The 22231-nt window shown below is 40.0% G+C and overlaps 1 protein-coding gene across 1 annotated transcript in view; it reads right to left on the minus strand.

The window, feature by feature from the left end:
* The window catches only part of LOC108245631 (protein bicaudal C homolog 1), a 57139-nt gene that overhangs the window by 6816 nt on the left and 28092 nt on the right, over positions 1–22231 (minus strand). The window contains exons 4-16 of the mRNA XM_017432712.3: positions 18269–18348; positions 16534–16692; positions 15328–15381; positions 10841–11023; positions 8764–9015; positions 7091–7222; positions 4770–4977; positions 3006–3167; positions 2701–2873; positions 2458–2593; positions 605–758; positions 149–308; positions 10–49 (exon numbers count right to left, since the gene is read on the minus strand). Coding sequence (XP_017288201.1) covers positions 10–49; positions 149–308; positions 605–758; positions 2458–2593; positions 2701–2873; positions 3006–3167; positions 4770–4977; positions 7091–7222; positions 8764–9015; positions 10841–11023; positions 15328–15381; positions 16534–16692; positions 18269–18348 — 1893 coding nt within the window. The remainder of the gene's footprint in view (positions 1–9; positions 50–148; positions 309–604; positions 759–2457; positions 2594–2700; positions 2874–3005; positions 3168–4769; positions 4978–7090; positions 7223–8763; positions 9016–10840; positions 11024–15327; positions 15382–16533; positions 16693–18268; positions 18349–22231) is intronic.

The following is a 22231-nucleotide window of genomic DNA, read 5'->3' on the forward strand; positions in this document are numbered from 1 at the left end:
TGGACTCACCTTTGGTTGCCAACAGCTTTTTATGTTCATAGTCAAATGCCTAAAAAAATGCAGCAGACAGTTTAATGCCTGTAATTCTTTCAATATTGCTAAAAATGTAGTTTTCTAAGAGTGTGTTTATCATGTTGGGAGTGTTTACCTGCATGTTAGCAAAGGAAGTCTGCGGCACCAGTCGGATTCTCTCCCTCTCATTTTGCTGAGCTGCCCGTTCGGCTGCCCGCTCACTCCCCGGCGCCCTCTTATCAGCCACGGGACTGTCTGATGAGCTGGACTCTGCATCCGACAGGAGGCAGTCAGAACTGTTGGAACAACAAGAAGAATATTCTGAACAATAAAAGCAAGTACAAATAGGTGTTGCATTACATAACCATTGAGATACAGCTGACTGCTCTAGTGAAATGCTGTTCATGGCTAGTGAATTTAACACAGACCATGTGGTTAAATCATCCATCTGTCCCTTCTGGCTTTCAAAAATAATAATCTGTTGTTTTCACCAAATAAGATTTTTTTTCCCCAATGAAAAATTATTGAAAAGATGTTAAACATTAAGAGGGTGTGAATAATTGTTTCGTTTTTTTTTTAGATTGAAACGTACTGTAGATGGGAATTTTTGGTGCCCTGCAGGAGCTCCACAGCCTGCCGTTTTCCTGATGAGGTCTTACATGAAGCCAGCATCTGTTTCAGCTCACTGCCATTAGCTGAGTGAGAGGGGCTTCTCGGCATGCCCACTTCAACAAATGTATCCGAGCCTAAAGGAAAGAGACGCCAAAGTTATGCACCATTTTATGTACAGAAAAAAGGCACAATACGACAGCAATAGCTGGCATAATTCATGTTCCATCTCATTTGAGTCATCCAGCCTCCATTCAGCCTTAACTGGGTTAGTATAAATGAGTTGATGTGGCTGGGTTACATACTCTATGTGCAGCACGTGTAAATTAAAATGTGCCACATCTTATTAGGATCCTGGTTTAATGAAAAAACCCCACCTGTGATTAAAATGGTTTTCATCTGCTTTCCAACCTGCAGACCCACAAGAACCTGCTCTGTTTAACAGGATGTGCATGTCTCTGAGTGAATGCAAGCATATACTCAAGAATATATGAATATATATGAACTGTAACGCATAAAATAATATGATGTCAGTCACTCTACTGGAGCTCTCTGGGGGTTTTGTGTTTGAACCATTCCACTAGGGTCACAGTCCACAGTGCAGAGGTGAGAGCCGGGCTGAACAAGCCAGCCCAAACACATTGTGGGACACAGGAGGAGGCGAGGGATTGGGGGGTGGAACTTACCAGGACAAACCAAACTGGGGGAGAAACAGCTTAGAAAACAGCGAGGAAAAACGAGACGCGTGAGAGTGAAGGTTTGAGTGGAAAAAAACGCAAATGTAAGACATAGAGGAAATGAAGTCCTTTCTGAACAGCAAGGAGACCAGCAGTTAATCTGTCTCCGTTCCAATAAACGCAGTCAGAGGGAGCGTGAGGTTAGGTGGACAGTATAGGGAAACAGGAAAAAAAAAAAGTTAACTCTACGCACTTTCCTCAGTGCGGCTTTCAGAGCATCATAAATCTCGAGCAGAAAATCTTGATTTAGACATTTATGTTCAAGTCTAGGAGGCTGAACTAAGGCAAACTGGAGCTGGAAAACCTTAACAACTTCAAATTTGAGTTCGTCCAAGGTTAGAATAACACATAAATCACAAGACTGTGTTTAACATAAATGAGGGTAAGGAGAGGAAGTGGACAGAAGTGATGTTATGAATGAAAGGCAAATACCTCAACGTAAAAAAAGATTCACAATGTGGCTGCTTTTTTTTTTCTTTCATTCTTAAATAAAACCACAAAACACATTTATAATGAGTTCTGAAATTTTGAGAATTATTTCGATTTAGACAAATTTAGAAATAAAGTGGACCCAATTAAACTCTACTCAGAGAAGGTGCTGAGAATGACTCTCAGCTACGACCACAAATTTAATTCAATATCTATAAGAATGATGAGTAATAGCCAAGACATTTAGCTGTGGTGCCCATCTTGAATTAGGTTGACTCCAAAAGCTAACAGGCTGCAGATGTACATCCAATGATTGTGCTCCAAGAGTTTCATTAAAATCCGCCTTCTGGTTCATGAGATATTTTGATAACTCTACAGACAAACAAGCATGAGCGTTCACACCTGCACACGTACACACACAAGCAAAAAACATGATCAGCCTTTTGCCTTCGGCTGTGGGCAATAATTCAATACTGATAAGAAGCAAAACTATCGACAATGTAATACTTTTATCATGCATCCTGACAGGGATCTAGATCGGAAAAGTATTAAATGGAATTCAGGTCCAGACAATAGCTGCATTCCTTATTATCCATTTCATTGCCACCACATGTTTTTAACATGAACATTTTGCATGCCGTTTAGGTCAGGACTGGTATATTAAGAATACCTTCATCTGGGTTGGATTTGCTCAACAACGGCTCTGATGGATTGTGTCCGCTGGCCTCCTGGGCCGAGTCGCATGGAGCTGGACTCAAAACAGTTTCTGCAAGCGCCGCAGTTGCTAACCTTGCATACCCGGGATGCTGGATGTTCAGAAAACAAAACAAACAAAATGTTATCCGCTGAACAAGTGCGGTCGACTGAACTTCCAGTAATGCTGCATTTACAGAATGGAAATAATGAGGCCAACCTTGACGTGTCCGTTCAGAGTGCAGTCAGGGACGCCGTTTGGCTGCTTGTCGATGGGGGCGAGGCCAGGTGGAGGAGACGGCGTGCTGTGTGTGTAACCCTGCACGCCTGACCGCAGGATGCTGCTCAAAGTGGCCTGAGCGGCAGGATGCAGCATCAGCTGAGATGAAAAGCCTGCAACAAAGATCCAGACTTGAAAATCTTATCTGTCTAAACGGAATTCTCGAGCTCAAATGCATCAAAACACATTTTGTCTAAATTAAAGTGATGCCCGGAAAAAACAGCGATTAAAAGTATTATACAAACTTTGGGTGCTGGTGAGCGAACTGGGCCAGAGGGAGGGGGGTGGCGCTGGGGTGACGGGGCTTGGCGTCGGCAGAGGGCTCAGAGTTGAGTTTAAGCTGTTAAGGAGAGCATTTGGGGCAGCAGAATTTGAGAGGGAGTGGGGCGCCGTCGCACCCAGGAAACCTGCAGAGAACAGGAAGAAATGGGGGGGAAACAGATCAGCGGTGGTCCAGTCAAAGCACAAAGTCATTTTTCAAGCTAATCACACATTACAAGGAGGCCCTCAGAAAACAATCTTGGTCGTTCAACTATTTTACTGGAATTCCATCAAACTGCCATCAACCAGACGGCAATCGAGAGGAAGGATTTCATACATTTCGACAAGGTCGCGGATACAAAAGTATACGTCTCGTGTATCCTCGTACCCAATGAAACCATACTGCTGAAAGCGCCAACGATATGGTGCTCAGTGTTTTAACCCAAACACAGTGTAGGAAAACAGAAAGAAACAGGTCTGTGGCTTTAACAAGGGGCTAGTTTGGCTCCAGGAATAAGGCCCAGGATTCTTCTGGCAGACTGCTCTGTAATCTGAGGAAAAAAAGGCATGTAGCAATTACTAAAGGCCAGGATGTGGCCATCCACAGCTTCACCCCGGGCCCCTGGGTTTAAATCAGAGAGCAAGTAAATGATTCTACTGTACTGGGATGTTTTGCAACCAATTTACACACTGTCCGAAAAACAAGCACAGACTATTTAAAAGACTAAATCGACATTAAGGAACATCAGAAACTTTGTTTTGGATTAAGACAAATGAGCATGAAGACCTTAGCATTGCTCAACCACCCTGCTTGCCCTTTAAACCCCTCTTGACTGCAAAAAATAAACATATTTCTTCTGTTCTAAACACAATCAGGAATTTCGAAGCAATATGTCAGAGTAAATTTGGATTAGTATTTTTTGATGATATGACTGAACTTCTAAGGGATAAATTAAGACGAATCTCTCGCAGCATGTTTATATCCACAATCAACTTCCTATTGGCAAATCTGCCTACTTTTCCATTGCTCTTTAAAATTACTCCAACATTTTTGCTCTTTCTTGTCTAAATCCCTGAAATCACGTATCGGAAAGAAAAAGCAGATATGAGTGGCGTAACAGTTATTATCTGATTCTTTAAGTTGTACTGATATTAAGTAATTCAGGAGACCAAAACTCTGTGACTTGAGATAAACTTTGTGAAATCAGTGCCGCAGAGAAGTTTTTCCACCATCAGAGCCACTCGTAATTTCAAGATTCATTTGAAGTGGTGTGACTGCATCTGTGTTGAGGTTATTTTCTGATGGTTGACTGATCAAAGATGCCTGGGAGTTATTGTCATGACGAGACCAAATCTGTAAACACCTTTTAAAGTAAACTCTACACACCGTATGACTCAGTGGGTGTGATTTAAGTTGATCTTAAGGTCATCTGTGTCTGTAAAAATCACCGGAACAGAACTACTGACGAGATATGATCATATTTCTGGGGACTTCTGGGACATCATATGAGAATACTGAGTAGAAATATGTTACTGATGCTAATAAGAAGGACACTAAGGTATGAGGACGTTCCTTCTACTACAAAAAAAAAAAAACAACTAAAAAAAAAAACCTCTTCTGCACTTTATACAGCAAGTAAAAGAACAGCATTTTATCTTTTAGCAGTGATTTATCTTTTTGCCTTATCTTATCACCAGAAGAAGAAACTTTTTATCAAACAAAATGAGATTTAAAACAGAGTGGTTACCCAGATTACTCAGCCCCAGGCCAGCTGAGGCCAGGATGTCCAGGCCAACAGGGCAAATGAGCGAAGGGGATAAACCATTAGTGGGAGGATTGAGGACCATGGAGGGTGAGGAAGAAGAAGACACTCCATTGCTCTCGAGACCCAGAAGAAATTTCCGTGCTTCGTACATGTTGACGGCATTCCTCTCCACGCTCTTCACTATCACCGACTGGGAGAGAAGAGACAGTGGATCAGAAAACAAGATAAAATAAATGAAAAAAAAATAAGTTGGACAAATATATAACAGGAACACGGTGAGTGAAAAGAGCAAAGAAGATGAGGGCTAAGGGGTGGCATGAGAAAGAGGGAAAAGAGGAAGACGTGGGGAGGAGTGAGGGATAGATAGGAGAGGGAATGTTGGCACCATAGATAGGGAGTGAAACGGAAGGGGAAACAAAAAGAAATGGGAGGAAGGAAAAGGGAATTAGGGGTAGATTAGAAGGATAAACATTCGAGCAGTGTGGGAGAGACATGGACGCAGTGTTCGAGAGAGAACATTTCTTCATCAGTTGCTGAAAATATTCATCACATATCTCACTTTCTAGTATGTGTGTGTGTGTGTGTGTGGGGGGGGGGAGAGTTATAAATAGTAACTGATACACTCTGAAGTGCAAAATCAATTCATGAATCAGACTTTTAATCAATAAAAGTAACAGCTTCTACGTTTTCTTTCACCAGAAACTTTGCCCTTTACAAATATGGAAGACAAATGAGTGTCCACACAAATCATTTCCTGACTTTGACCATTTTAAAGCTTTTGAAAAATGATTTTCAGGCACAAGAGTACACGCCACCTTCTTTTAAAAGGCAGCCAAAGTGCTAGGAGCACAGAGGCTACAGCACCACACTTGGATGGGCCTTTTGGAGGAAGGGGGGGAGACACTGTCACCTCGTTAAAATGTTTAAGTGAAGGGTTCTCAAGTGGATCTGGGCTGGGTCAGTATTTACTCTGGCACCTCTGCAGCAGTCACTGCAGGCCCGTCTGGTTTGGGCACCGAGCCCGGGCTCAGGGTTTGGATGTGGGCACCTCAAAGAGACACGGCAGCACTCAGCTAAGTGCTGAAATGTGATTAGCCTTATTAACTGTTGTTGAGAGGTAGACTGTGAGTAACATTAGAGGTATGCTTTGATTATAAAGCAGATTTCAGTTACTCCTAAAGTCTATAGAGGACTGTATATTAGAAAAATACTGCCTACATATTCCATTATGTCGCACTAATACAACTTCTATCCACAGAAGGCAAAGTGTACTTTTAAATAACCTCCAGAATCAAGTCCATTTGTCTTGTTTTGTTGGAAAAGAGACAAAGGCAGGAAAACTGTTCCTATAATTCATGTGAAACATGTATGGCAGCAGAGCAGACTGTGATTCCCTGCTGTGGCAGATGTCCATTTGCCAGAACTCTTCCCAGTGTTGGTGCTGGAGTCCAGTTTTCCCCACTTTTTCAGCTCCATTAAACAGTGATTCAATGTGACAGAGTAATCTTTAATTTGTTTTGATGCCACATTGACATTTGACGGAAAGCTATTTGGAAGTGCAACAGTAGATTTCTTGTTTCACTGCCTGACTCTGCATTTGGACAAATAACACCACAGCTGTGTTTTTCCTCGGGGGAGAAGAGTCAGCACATGTTCTAAACATGAACCTTTAATGAGGTTTAGCTTCAGTGAGATCAAATTAATTTTATTAATCTTGCCCATGACGTGTTGTGAATTCTTCTTCTTAGGGTATACAGCTGGTATGTTTCTGCTTGCTTACATAATCTTTGTTTATGATTTTAATTATTGCCCACCGTTGAAAGGCAAAAGGCAGGCGATAACGCTTTGCCACTGTCTGCTATTTAGAGGTATGAGATGAGCTTTTGAAATATTTGTAGGGCTTTAAAAAACTCTGACTCTAATTTCTTAAATGCTGCAGTACTGTATGTAGAATTGGTTTAATTTATTTGTATTTAATGAAATAATTTTTTTTGCATTCTTTGTATAACATTTGTGTTCTTTTCAAAAGAGTAAACATGTACTGTTTCCAATGTATTTGGCTGAAACAACCCTGACAAGAGTGACAATCTGTAAACCTTTCGTTATAATGACTGCATTACTCAAAAATGGCATTCATTAATATTTTCAGCACGTTGCAGAAAACCTTTTGAGAAAGGTCGTAAACCCGAGGCAGGTGTTTGGTCGGGTATGTCCCCCTCTGTCACATCACTTGATAAATGTTACTAGTTGGGGGTAAAACCCCCTGCAGCTTTTGTTTTCTCTATGGGAGCCGGATGTCGTACCTTGCTCGGCTGCTTCGGCTTTGGTTTGATACTGATGAAGACGTCCAGCTGCTCCATCAGAGCTGTGATGCACTGCGGCTCCACCTCAACATCCTCCTTGATGTCAAACATTAAAACCAGAGGCAAGCAGCCCTGTGGGGTAAACAAAAATATATTAAAAAACAACAACGCTGCAACTAACCTATGCTTTCATATGTCAGCAGCAAAGTAATACATTTAAGTACCATGCTAGCACACTGTACCCTGTCTATGCATGCATAAATACACATTTTTCACAAAAGTAGTACACTTTTTTATATACTATACCATTTATAGGCCAATATGCCTGCCATACCAATAAATAGAAGATTTGTTTCTCAAATCAACCCTTACAGAGTTTGGGAAATTCCACCAAGTTAAATCTCTTTTGCACGATCTCCACCACAGGCACCACAGACATCTGTATTTTGGGCTGAGAACTGGACAGCACTCCGATTGTAAGCGGGTGTAATTAGCAACGGAGTACAGAGTCAGGCTGGCTCTGACGGGGCCTGAGATTAGAGCTGTAATCTACAGCTCAGCTCCAGTTAGCAATCTGCAGGGACCAAAATCATGCAGCCTGATTCTTGTGGGCAGGAGTCTTCTCTATCTTCTGTATGTCCACTTTCCCCTCAGTAACCCACCTATCGTCCTCCTCTTACTTTCTTCTCTACCTCGGCTCCAAACATTCAGGAGTTGTAGAGTTTCCCACAAAGTGAAAGTAAAGACGTCTTGTGTGTCCCATTTCAAGACTTAGGGAAAGCCGTGTTTAGCCACTGATGCAACTCTGGCACTCCCTAAATGTCTTTGGGACCAACTGGAAGACCGCAGACAAAGACAAGCAGCACTTGCAGAATTACCGTCCCACACTGTGGAGCTCCAGACAAAAACCAAAAGTTGTTTACTGAGATGTCTTTAGCTGGAGCTCAAGCCAACAGTGATTAAACAGTCATTACTTTTACACGTTTCTGAAAGAGACTTCTTATTATATTCCTGAGTTATTTAGTACCCTCAGTGGTTATGGGCAACAAGACAAGAATGGTCACGGAGCATTTTTAACTAAAAAGGAAAAAAATAATATATATATATGAGGGGTTAGTCTCGAGTCAAATCACAAGTGCTAACAGAGCATTTTCTGAAGTAGAAAAAGGGGGTTGAATTCCAATCTATCTACTGCACATGCAGGCCAAATCCTTATCATTAAGTCCAACAAAAAATATCTGTAAATGAAGAAAATATGAAGAAATCTTGCCAAACTAATTCAAATGTGTGTCCATCTTACATGCAGGTATGTGGCAACTACAAATCATCCAGGCTCACAGGTCAGAAACAGACGCTTATTATTATTTTTTTTTAATCTAATATTTCAGCAGTGTGAGCAAAGCCAAGCGAGTCTCTCCCAAGGCTAATCAAACCTCCTGAGGCAATCATGGTTTACATCTCAACCCCCCCCCCCCATCTAAAAGAACCACACATCATTCACACACCATGACAATGATAATGAGACGATACTGTTCATTATAGCTACCGCACAGTAAAAGGAATCTGTATATGTAAGGAATACATTACCAAAGCAGTCTTTTACCACAAAAAGACAAGGTTTAGTTTGAAATAATTCATTTCAACCAGAGTACTGGATGTTCATAAACACGCACCATGAGGTACTGCCGTGCGAGGCAGACCGAGTCGATGGTCCCCTGAATGTAGACGGTGGATTTTTTCTGAGGGCTGTTCGGGTCAGGAAAGTGGATCTGTGCTCCCGTCCTTTGGGTGATGTGCTTGATGTTGCTGCCATTGCGTCCCTTCATGAAAAGGTGGTGTTGCGGTGCGATGTCCAGGTGGGTGGTGACAGAGATGGTGCTCGCCAGACTTCCAGCCAGGTGCTCCAACAACAGAGCCGTGCCTCTCTGGGAAAACAACAAGGTGCTTTTAAAGCAAACAAACAAAAAAAACAGACAACTATGTAACCACACAAAGAATCTACATAAAAGCCAAATACATGCAGTACACAACAAAATGTATCAAACTACCCGTAATTTCACAGAGAATGGCTGAAAAAAAAAAAGAAAATCAGTGTTGATATGGCCCAGACCCTAATCCACTTAAAAATCTTGTGGCAGAATAGTCTGAATGCTTTCCATAAACAAATACCCACAAAAGCTCAAAGGACTGAAGCAACAAGGCAAAGAAGACTGAAAAATACTCTTCTTAACAATGCAAAAGATTGAATTTTACAATATTTTTACCCTTTAATGCAAATTGTTATAAATTGGATTAGATAAGGCCTCATTTTATTGTAAAACAAACTTTTACTTTTGAACTCTGCTGTTGATAAATGCATGATATTGATTTATTATCTTAGTCAAACTAGAGATAAAGCTAAAATGCTTGCACAATGCTGAGACCACAAGAGAAAGTAATAACTCAACAAAGAGAGTAGGGAAACAACAATGCAAAAGATTCCCAGAGAAAAAGTCCAAAGTTTTTCCCAAGTAGCAAAATGAAACTATTAAATTTTCCACTGCATGTGGATGAGACATTTGAAAAGTCTCATTCCCAAGTGCCTCCGCGAGCCATCTCTTAACCTAGTAAAACAAGTCATTTCCAGTGTTTAAAAGGAATCCACACATTGTAGCCAACAAGGGACAACAATCCAAAGTGGTTTTGGCAATCCGCAAAGGTATTCCAAGGGTCTCAGACCACCAAACAACATAACACTTAATTCTTGTGATCCTTTAACTTTCATCTGGCATGCTTCCCAGTCATGACCGACCCTTCAGACCTACCACAATGTCAGGGCCAACACTGTTGCATATGCTTGCACACAGAAACACTGTGATGCACTTCAGCACGGTGTGGAAAGAAAAGTGAGGAAACAGCCGTGAAAAAAAAAATAAAAAATTGAACACAGAGATACATAAAGTCCAAATTTCTTGGCTGGCAAAGTGAAACAAATTCCATTTTGTTAACTGAAGAACATTTAAGAGAGGGGGAAAAAAAAGTTTATGCTGGATATTATTTGTGGATGATGAAAAAGACAGTTTCTCATGATTTAACTAACCACAGCTCAATAGCCAGCCAGGGAAATGCATCTCTGTGTGTACATTATAGAGTACACACTATGATTATTATCATATACAAGCTAGAGAAGCAAAGACCTCTGAGACTAATTTAGAATACAAGTTTAGGTCCACAGAAACTTGTGAACTTGCTATTAGAAAATTAAAAGTGTTTCTTGTCTGGGGAAAAGCTGAACCAGCAGCCATTCAGCTCAAGCAGGCTTGAAAATAAACAACAGAAAAACTGTTTAAATGGGGTGGTGTGGGGTGGTAAAAATGTGAGAATATTGCTGAACTTTCATTTGTATTACAGCAATGCCTTTTTTTTTGGTCTGTGGCTTGCCTACTAACCAAGTGGACTGCAATTTAAATGAAAGCAGTCAGCTCAATAATTAGTGCAATATTTTTTAATGACACAAACACAATGCCTGTTTGTTCTGTCTTTTACTTGACCACGCATCGAAGGAAAATGAAACTAAAGCAGAAATTGTTAGTGCATTCAACAAAACAGTAAGTATAGCACAATTGGAATTCAGTCAATAAACCAAAGCGGGACTGAGTTGTTGGTTTTTTTTTTCAAGCAAACCAAAAACATTATGATCTGATTCCTTATTGTAAACTGTGAACCTTTGCTGGTAGTCCATGCGACTATAAATTCAATTTGTTTCCTCACCTTCACTGCATTGACGTTATTCTGTGAGCCTCGAACAACACCTGTGGCCCTGTAGAGGCGGGTTGGGGGCTTGAAGGAAACTGTGAGGTTGTACGTCTGTGAAATGTGTTGCACAGTAGGCGAGCTGGGGTCAGCCTGCATGATGGCTGGAAGCTCGAAGGACAGCACGAGAGGCAGCAGCTCCTGTGATATTGATAAACAGGAAGAGGGAAGAGGAGAGAAAAAAGGGGAAGGAGGAACAACAAAACACTTTGTGAAAAATTAGCATTTTTCTATGCATTTATGACTAGATAATTAGCTTACAAAATATAAAGTTTTGGGAATTGTTTTCATTATTTTAAGTGGAGTTTATAAATTAGCTATAAGCAGTTAGTATTTTGCCTACTGCAGACAGCAGTCAGAGCAATTTCGGTATGGATAATCAAGGAGAACTTCCTACAGGAGGCTCAAGCAAAGTGCTATTTAGAATGGGGCTCATTCAAAAGCAAATTTATGCCAAAACATCCAGGATACAGCAAATACTGTTACACTTTGTCCCTTTTACATGGGACAGTTGTTATGATTTGTTACCATTTTCTCAACCAAACAACGTCTCTGCTCCTATAGCCTATTAGCTGTGACTTGTATTACAGCTTAAAAGTAGAGGAAGTAAAATTGATTGCTTACAATGGGGAGATGATAGAAATTTTGCATGAGACAAAATAATAAAAAAAACACAACTCTAAGCAGACTTAACTAATCAGAGCTAATCCAATTTGTAGTTGCAAAGATGTTATTCAGTTGAGAAAAAATAAGTAAGTGCATAAATATTTTATATAACATTTGAATTACAAAGCTAGAACACGTTTGAGTTTAAAATGCATTTGAGGCTGTATGTTTGCTCCACAAGTGAGCCCTATGTTGAGTAATGGTTAGTTTGACTCCCTCATAGAAATGAATCTTTGATTTTTGCCTTCTACTGAGAGCTCCACACAATCCCACTTCAACAAAACCTAATTAACTTGTTATGACGGCTGCAAGTAAAGCAAAGTGTGTTTAGCCAAATTTTGTTAAAACAAACTTACAACACAGAACAGCTTGTATCACATATTGTCATCAATCAGACTTATGAAGGGAATATGAACATCAAGTCAAAACGAAAGAAAAAGGGCGTTTTCTTTTTTTTAACATGTACAACAACAGTTGTAGATTTAAGAGAACTAACACTTAGACATAGCAGGTTCTTTCTTTTAGCCAAAGGTGGCAGAACTAGAAATGTAAATCTGTCTACTCAAAGCCAGAGTAGGTAATGCAATAAGATAGACAGCAGACAGTGAACGGTGGATGTGCTGCACAGTTTCATCAGTAACACAGTGAAACAGATTCTGCCAAAGTAGGTTATGAAAATACTGTAGGGCTTTTTAGGCCATTAAACATTATGGCAACGTAGTAATTCAAAATTAGGTTTACAGTTTTGAAAAACATTAGTGGTCTTTGGCCTGCTCATTCTCACACAATAAATTCATATCACTAAATACAAGCACCGGACAAGCAAAGCAAGGGCAACAGTTCCTGTTTTTGGTACCAAAGTTGTCATTCAAGCAAAACAGATGCTGCCAGGAAAGTTTCAGCTCATGCATACCCATGCATATGCATGCACGGGAGAAAAATTAGAGTGGAACACATCCATACACATTTAAGCTGAAGGGGATGTAGAAATACACACTAACAGATGAACACACACACAGTTATCCAAACAGTGACTTTTGGGCACAGTGCCATTATGGTTTTGGCTGCCAGTTTAAGGCTAGCAACATGAATTGCTCTGACCAAAGAAATGCATCCCTGATCACTCCCATATGCGCTTGGCTTTACATTTATATCACGTTTCAGCACGCGCTCTCTGAGGGCTTGAAAAATTTAGGTCAGAATGGAGGAAAATGCAAGAAAGGACAAGTAGTGAGCAGCAGGAGTCGGGCGCTGAATGAAGAATTGACTTAGTTCTATGGTGGGGCTGACTGCAGCCTTTGTGAAAAAAAAATGTCTACCAGGCAAATAAGAGTTTCATGTGTGTTCAATCAGAGGGTGTCATTTGAAAGCCTCAGTTCTACTGACACAAAGCAGAAAGATGAAGAAAAATGAAAATATCTTTGAGGTAAAGCAACTGGTCGGACCTTTCATCACCTGCACGTCAGCCCCACCTCTGAACGCTGCAAGAAATACCCCAAGAATCCATCATTTGAGCAACTGAAACAGCTCTCCACCCAAGATGGGTCCAAAAATACAGTAGACCGTCAGTCCCCTGACATTATGTCTGATTATTTAAGAAGAAATTACCTCCACTGCTAATACATCTAAAGCAGAATGTAGCACTCAGACGTCCTTAGTTTTAAAAGAGATGAGGAAAGATATGTTCTAATAGAAAACAGTACAAAAGTTCAAGAAACGTGAAGTAAAACTTTTATTTTCTTTCAATATATAACACTCATTACATTAGTTCTGTTCCTACAATGCATAAGAATGAACAGAAGTAAGAAACACACAAGATAGAATGTGATTGCAAAACCTAAACTGCTGAATTTGCAGTGTTTTGCTTAGAGCACTAAGAGCTAGATGACTGAAGCCCCAAAATCTGCTGATTCTATCATGTAAACTTTGAATATATTTGCAATATTGATGGCAAAGAGAAAACTGCAGACTTGAAAAAAAGAAAAAAAAAAGAAAAACTGTTCTAATTTTACACAAGTTAACTTTAAAAGGACTAGTAAGCTAGATGGGTAAACTCTCCAAAACGTCTGGTCCCTTTCAGATTTGTCCTGAAGGTTGTAGGGCTGCAGTGCATGCATAAAAATGGCAAAATGTGCATTTCCCAAAATGACTGAGTGTGGTTTTAGTTTAATGAGTTTGTGTAACTAAGTATGTGATCAGAAGATCTTAGTGAGCTAACTAGTACATCTGAGAACCTGCAGGTATGCAGCTCTGCCTCATATAGTTCCGCTTTTGCACAAGTACTTTTTCACAAAGTACAAGTACTGTGTTTAGAAACAGCCTGCCTAACTAACTTAATACTCATTATTTTTAACAACTTCCAAGAAAATGTTATGTCCTGGACTTGGGTAAGTATGATATCCTCTTTTATTGCAGGAGCAGGCACAGAAAGAGAGAGAGACTTGTCCATTTATTTGGAGCCCAGATCCATATTTGTGGCTCTCCACAGATTCTGCTTTAAACCTCTTTGCATCAGACTGCTGTTGGTGAGGTTTGATTGATTTTGTTTTTTTTTTCATGTGTTTAAAAAAAATAACAACAGATGAACTGATTTATGCCTTGTTGTGTATGAAAACACCTATTAGGCACAGAGAGCTATGGGTGTGCACGCATTGCCAGCACACACTGCAGAGACACCTTGTGTGACCTCCCTTGTCTTTCTCTTCAGCAAACGCTTCACTCACTCGGCCATTCTCGCAAGCAAACACAGCCTTGTCGGTTTTGGCCGGGCCACAGTGGAGGAGCACGCTCGCTGTAGACACTGCTGCAGTGTTGAAACACCAACAAATATTCAAAGATGTAATGGCTCGAAACCAGCATGGAGGTCCTCTGACCACTGAGGCTGAATTCCAGTCAGACCTAAACTAAAGGTGGAGAAGAGGTTTGGAAAGGGGCTGGAGCTGGGCTTGCCAAAAAAGGGCCGAGGTTATTATTTGAAATTTACAACTGGAAGTGGTATGGGAATAGGTAGGGAATGGTGTTTGTGGCTTTGAGCAAATGTGAAAACTGCTGATAGGAATGCAGATATAGCTCTCTTCTATTTTAAAACTAGATAGACAACTTGAGGATTGACAGAGGTTTTTTTTGCCCATTTATTAATTTTTAAGCACTTTTATACAAAACTTTTATGTGAAACAACTTTTTGTTAATGATCTGTCACCAGGAAAAGGAGATATTCTCCCAACAGGATCTTACTGGCTTGAAAAAGGGCAAATAAAATATAACAAACCGAGGACCGTGTAAGTTGAGGTTACGGTATAACCTTGCATAGTGCAAAACAAAAGTCACCAGAGCTCATAGTTCACATGTAAAAAATCTTTGGATTCAGCCCTCCCTGTGAGAATAATCTTCTGATTTAATTGTGAACACTGCCATTGAATAACCAAAAGATTATTCTCACAGTGAGTGCTGGTTCTGGTCTGTCCGTATATCTTTGCATAGACCTATTTCACAGAAGACATTCTGACTTTAAAGAGTGGGGAACATATAGGTTTATTAACACTCCACTTAGGTGAGGTTGTTGCTCTAAAGCAGGATCTATAGAACCAGCATGCATAGCTGCAAAAGTGGAAGGCAGCCATTGTTATTGCACCTGTGCTATCCCTACTCTTTCAAGTCAAATAGACTGAAATAAGCCTACAGGTATAATACAACTATTGTTAATGAAAAGTTAGAAAAGTACATCCTTATATGTCTGCAGCAATTTTTTTTTTTTAAAAAGTGGCCAAGTTCCAACTTACCCTTATTTTTACACGAGCTGCATCCACCCCTCCTGGCTGCCCCGCGATGGACACCTGTTAACAATAAATAAACGCCCATGAATGAGCACACCCTGGCTCCAGTCAAAAATGAATAACGCCTGAGATACAATACATACAAACTGCACAAAGCGCCCGCAATTTAAATACCCGAAGTTTTAACAGAGACCCCAAAATGAAAGTTCACAGTAAGTTATTTCCATTCTAATGGTAAAAGTAATATCTGCCCTCACTCTATTTACATTTCACACGAAAGCGCTCAGAACTGAGCAGTGAACAAACACGTAATTCACGGTGCTCATAAGCTAAAACAAATTTAAAATGGTTTTACAGAGTCTTTTGCTAAAACAACATAAAGCTGGCCTGAATAGCTCCGTCTTTAATACAAACAGAAAAAACACACGATGTAGCATGCAGCCATAATGTATTCCAAAGTGAGAGCCCCTTTTTGAAACTTTTAAATGTGCCACAACAAAAGCCTGGGTCCCAACAGACACACAGAGTTAAAGGGTGAGCCTCTACATCACCAGTTCATTTCTTTGTGCTTATCAACACAACTCCACTTCTCAATATGAACCTCATCTCAAACACTCTGCTGCAGTCTGGAGGCTTTTGAAACCAGAGGAAAATGAAAAGAGTCCCTTAAGGGGTATTGGGCTTTAAGGGAGTCTCTTGCCGCTAATCAGCCTGTACTTGCATCATCACAGTAAAACTATCCCTGTAATACAGAGTACAGACACGTTTAATGGTGCAGAATATTCAAACTGCACTGAGAGATAAGGCTGATATATTTAGACATCTAAAAGGAGATTATAATTGATAGCACTTTTTTAACCTTAGAGAGCAGCTGGCCAAGATGCACATCTAAACCTCTGCAGACTGGTGTGTGGCCATGAAGTCTTCATGGCTACACTTTGATGACAGTTACAGCAGGGTTTCATTGATCTTCAAGACCAGCCAGTAAAAACACCAAATTATACCAGCTCTGTGCTCAGCCTGAGACTCTATGACAGCTCATAAATAGACTGGAGAGTTGCAAAAACAAATCAACCTTAACAACCTACTACGGAAAAAAAAAAAAATCAATTGTAGAGTGATGATGATTGGAAACCATCGAGACAGAAAATATAACGTACACTACTGGACAGTGCTCGGGAGAGTAAAAAATAAATAAATAACAGCAAAAACCTGGTTGCTTTTCTCTGCCTGGTTGTTCCTGTTAGAGTCCGGGAAATGGATGTGGCACCCCGTCTCCTCCATCACCCTCTTGATGTTGTTGCCACCTTTGCCAATGACGTGGGAGTGCTCTGTGTGGGAGACGTCCATCTTCAGAGTCACCCTGTTACTCTAATGAGCAGAAACAGAGAAGTGGAAGGTGTAGACTGTGAAGCACAATGGAGGAAATGGTTTATGACCAAGTCATAAAACTAAATTTCATCCACTGAATTTATTATTAGGTTGTAAATCAGGGGTTACCAAAGATTTCTCTTGTTAATCAGACGTATGTGTTTCAGAATTAAGGGTTTATTGTTGAACAGTTTAAGTCTCCATTCCCTGTTGTTAATTAGAACAAATGAGGCATTTTATCTGATGCACAGATGATTAGTAGTGGTGAGTTGGTTTGTTTTTGAAACATTTGAAAGCTACCCACTTTAGGTTTTGCCAGTTTTAGTTTTTCATTTATCTGTTGTTATGATGTCCCATACAGATTGGTATTTGCCTTGCAACTAAACTCATTTTTATTAAGAAAAAAAAAGTGTTAGTTTTGATTTTGCCTGAGTCACTGTGCAGGAATGTTAAATGACAAAATATGCGAGAAAGTATGACACATCAAATGTTAAAAAGCATTACAAATCATTGCCTTTGGGCAGAAAGCTTGTATCTACGAAAAAATGCTATTATTCAGTAAGTGAGAAATGATCTGTCTTTTCAATTACAAAAACAGTGTGGTCACAAGTTCACAAACTTTTTTTTTTTCTTTTACACTTTTCACTGGTCAGCCATCCATAAAACCACAGACAGATGTGAAGGATGACCTATAAAGTTAGTTCATGCAAAATATGAAAATGATAAAAAATGGAGATAGAAGGTTTTTGCTCGACAGCAACAAAATGTGAAAACAGAGAATTTGAAACAAATAATAAGTGGTTATGAGTTTTAAATATCTGACAACATTAATACAAGAACCACAAGGAGCAATATGATAAAATACATGAATAATCTTTTTTTTTCTTCACTTAATTGCCATTAAAAATGAACCAGTGGGAAATAAACAGCTTTAAGAGGGAGGTGGGTCGAGGTTCTTTCTTTATAAATAACCTGTCAAGCTGTTAAATATCTCACCTAAATTAGTAAATACAAACATTGCAAAATAGATGAAATTGGCCTGTTTTTATTGTTTCTATTGTATGGGATTACTTAATGTGTTAATAAGAAACACATGCAAACATTTTAAACGCCATGGCACACTTTGTTTCCTTGTCACGTCATTTTTAACCTTCAGCAAATCATGTGTGGGTGGCCACTTGTGACAAAACCATATGAAAGTAAGTAAAAAAAAAAGAACTAATTGTGCTTGGCTCCTTTTGTGTAGCTGCTCAAAGTGCACGAATAACTTTCTGCCCCCAGGAGGCACTGCTGCACATGTTTGGTATGTGATATCTTGTGTTGTTATGGCAACAAAGCTACACACACACACACACACACACACACACACACACTTGAATCCACGGCAAACTATGGGATGAGAGTATCTGGCTGGAGACAAGTTGCACCACGGCGGTGTGTGCAATCTGTCACCCAGACACGCATTTAAGATCAAACACTTTGGTACTGGATCCAAATGATCCAATACCAGAAACACACACAAGGAGGGAATTGCACATAAAGTCTATAGTCACCGTAATAAAGATCTTAACTGTACCTTTGTGTCAAGGACGGACATGATTCTGTCTTTAGCTTCCCTGACGTTCTCCCTCTTCCCACACACCTTGATGTGCGGATCTGCAGGAAGAAACAGAGCACGGAGACGGTTAATACATGTGCGGGAGTGACTCCGAGGTGATCAGGAGCAGGGACAGACTGAGAAAGAGACGAGTTAAAACCATTTAAACAAAACGCGACTGCATTTATTAGAAAATTAGAGAGCATGAAGGAAAAGCTCTGTGGGAATAATTGTTGTTTTGAGATCTGTAGAGTCTGACTGAAGACAGCAAGCAACCCGTCAACCTAATGGTGGAGGATTACATTCATGCAGATTGTCATTCTTTAGAGCCTGCACAGTTAACAGTTCTGTGCTTCTATTGTCTGAAAAAGTCAAAGTGACAGCTAGTGTTTTGCATCTTATTCTGTCAAAAACACAAAACAGAAAAACACTCTCTCTTTTTTTTTTTTTTGTAAATTTGTCTCTAATGACTGCAGCACACAACAGAACTGGTGTCTTCTTTATCTGCTGTCACAAACAGAACCTGGAAGGTTTTCTAAAATTTCACAAATAACCGTAAGCCAATTCAAAACAAAGTGGTCGCTGAGTGTCACAATAAATAAATGGTCAACTAGCTGTACTGATTTGACATTAAACAGAAACGTCATATTTCCGCCACAGTTTTAAACCATTTTACATCTGTGAACCATCATGCAAGCATTTTTTTTTCTTTCCTTTTTTTGGCACCGTTATTATTTTCAAGAGTTTTAACTTATCATATTTGACTGAATGCATTTTGAGTAGCATCATTTGACATAAATGTCATGGATTTTGTTCCAAAACCAAACCCAACAGCAGTTTTAAAACATAATGGTCTGGAGTAAAGTGACACAAAAAAAGCCTGATAACTTGAAAGAATGTGCATCCCAGATTAGGACAAGTCTGAACTGGGGGAAAAAAAAAAAGAGCAAAATACAACAAATATACATTGTACAAATTTACAACAGTATTATTACTATAACAATCTTCACTTTTAATGTTAATAATGACACTAACTGTAGGTTCCACTATTTATGTGCCCAGTGCACAGAAAGTTTAAAGCAGTTTTGAAAGGAATTATGTCAAATAAGAATGCTTTCAAAAATTGAAATCCTAGTATTTTATGTTGAGCAATTTAAGGAAAACAGAAAAAGATGAGAAAATGGCTTGAAGTCGTTGAGGAACCACCAAACTCTGCTTCCGAGGTGAGGTTGTTGAAGGCAATTCTATGTTACAGGTCAAAAGCACAACAGGAATAAGCACGAGAACAAGACAAAAGGTGGCTATAACACATCAACGCGGTCTCTCCCAGGCAAAGATTTCAGAGCAGACTGAGGTTTCAGGAAATACTTTTTAAGTTGTTTTGAAAAAGCACAAAAAAACAGGCAGTTCTGAGGACTACAGACTGAGTGGTCAGTAAGTAAAGCTTGCAATTCTGCAATCAGATTTGGTCAGGATTCATATGTCCTCAGTGTTGAGAAGTACAAGCAGATACTTATCCATCACTCAATACCACGAGGGACATGACAGGATAAAGACTCTAAACTCAAAGCCCGTGTCATGAAGACCAATCTTCAGCGTAAAGAAAAACAAGGAGTCCTGAAAGTGATGGTTAGTTCCACACAGAACCCTGATCTCAGCATCATCGAGTGTGTCTGGGATCACATAAAAATACAGAGGAATCTAAGTCGGCCCACATTCAGAGAAAATCTATGGTTAGTTCTCCAAGATGTTTGGTTCAACCTGTCTGCTAAGTTTCTTCTAAATCTCTCACATAGTATTGTGCAATGACATGAGAAACTGCACACAGAAGCTCATTCAAAGAAGATATTAGTAGCTGGAATGAAAAACGTTTCTTCGTTTTCTAAATATCGCAGCGAAAATAACCAAAAACTGCACGCATAACCATTTCCAGCTAATGCTTGTGTCTGGGTATTGTTGGGTAAGCTTACATCTGGCACCTCTGCAAGTTAAAAAGCCCTGGAAAAACACACGAGCACACACAGACTCACAAAAGAAAAGGAAAACTGAACAACTGCACTCTCGCAGCCCATTGCTCATGTGTTAACCGTACTAAGCAGCAGGAAGTCCGTAAGTCCCCTTCCAGTAATACTCCTCCCCATGCATACACAAACATTCACTCCGAATCTCAGATTTACTGTATGAGCTTAAGACAGGAACCACTGAATCAAATTTATTATTGTAAATTTACCGACACCTTCAGTCAACAGACGAAAAAAAGCTTCAGATTGGAGTAGAAATAATAATAATAATAAAAAAACCCAGGGCAGGTCAGAAATTTAGCACTGATCAAATTAAAAGGTGCTTTAGTTTTCCGTGTTCAAAATGGAAAAAAAAAGGTCAAATATCCACACACAAAATCCTCATCAAGGACCCAGAAATTCAAACAAGTTTCATAGAAATGTTATAGCTCATGAGAGGGAAGAACTAAAGAGAAGCCAAGCTGATGAAAATGGAGAACAATAATAAATAAAACAAAATAAATAAAATACGGCAAGAAGAGTGCTCAGACTTGTCACAACCTCGGCTCCGGTTCCGGGAAGTTTTCCCATCATTCAGCCGTTGCTGTGAACAACACAAAGCTCGGATCTTCCTCCTGTGACACCAGCGGTAACCATTAGAGGGAGTATAACTCTTCTAAGTGGCCCTCATCTAACCTGCACAGCACATCTGGCAAACATTAGCCAGCCTAAATGAGTGTTGCAGTCGTGATGTAGGACACCCCCGCATTTTTGAAGTGGAGTGTGTTCTGTGATTTTTTTTTTTTCTTCCCTCCTTTTTTTTTGTGAGGGGGGAAAAAAATAAGTAAAACATGAACACCTTAAATCCTAATTTGGCACACAGCGCCTACGAAAAACAAACAACAACAATGGCTGACTCGCAGCTGCAGAAAGCGAGTTTTTACAGATGCCCAGATTTTTTTTTTTTTTTTTAAACACAGCTCTACTTGACGGAGAAGAAACTTCTTGACCCATAACTCTCCCCTGGCAAAGCTGAAGGATTTTTCCAGTTGCATTTGAAAATACCACGCAAATGAAGAGAGTTAAGTCCATTTGGCTGGGCTTTTCTCATTCGAAACATCTGCAGAAACACTGAAACTCCCAGCTGGCACGTAGAAAGGCCATTAAGAGGATTTTCATATAAAAACAAAGCATGAAACATTCAGAATTAAAACACGCTTCGATGTTAAGGAAGATCCCACTGTGCTGACCGCTCCTGTCACATAGTTTAAGATGGAGCCCAGGCATGACTGATGAGTTCTCACTGTATTTCTTTTTTTTTTTGGCCCAAGGCTAAAAACTGGACTTATCACGCTTATGCAGGTGGCAGATATCACTAGCTGCAGGTGACGGATGAAATAGAGTAGCTGGCATTTTGATGAACTGCGGTTCCGAGCGCGGAGATGTTACAGACATAGAAATGTGTTCACATCTGCTGCGATCCTGCGCCGTGCAACCAATTCCAGACTGCACGTAAAATGACAGTATTCCAAGAAAACAAGGCAAACAAACACCCACAAGGTTATGACTTTGGATTTAAATAGTTGCACAAACAATGCAGCTGCCATGTGCTATAATCAGGGCAGAACCGTTGAGTTTTGTGTTGCATCTCATCCGGGGTTACATGACGGCGAATTAAATACAGATCACTGCCCTGAGGCATATAAATCGGATCTCTTTCACTTTTTTCCCATAAGCTCAAGTTATTAAAGCATCAAAATGTCTTCTGTCAGAAATGTGTTTGCTTACAGGATAACTAAATGATTATCCAACTATGTCTTCCCCTGTGTTCTGTTGCTTTTACACAACACATGTTCTCAGCTTATGAGTACTCCCAGGTGGTGCTGGGAGCAGGTTTTGTGAATGAGCTGATACTCCGGGTGAATCAAGGACTGCGTACGAA

Source organism: Kryptolebias marmoratus, linkage group LG22, assembly GCF_001649575.2.
Source record: "Kryptolebias marmoratus isolate JLee-2015 linkage group LG22, ASM164957v2, whole genome shotgun sequence".
NCBI lineage: Eukaryota > Metazoa > Chordata > Actinopteri > Cyprinodontiformes > Rivulidae > Kryptolebias > Kryptolebias marmoratus.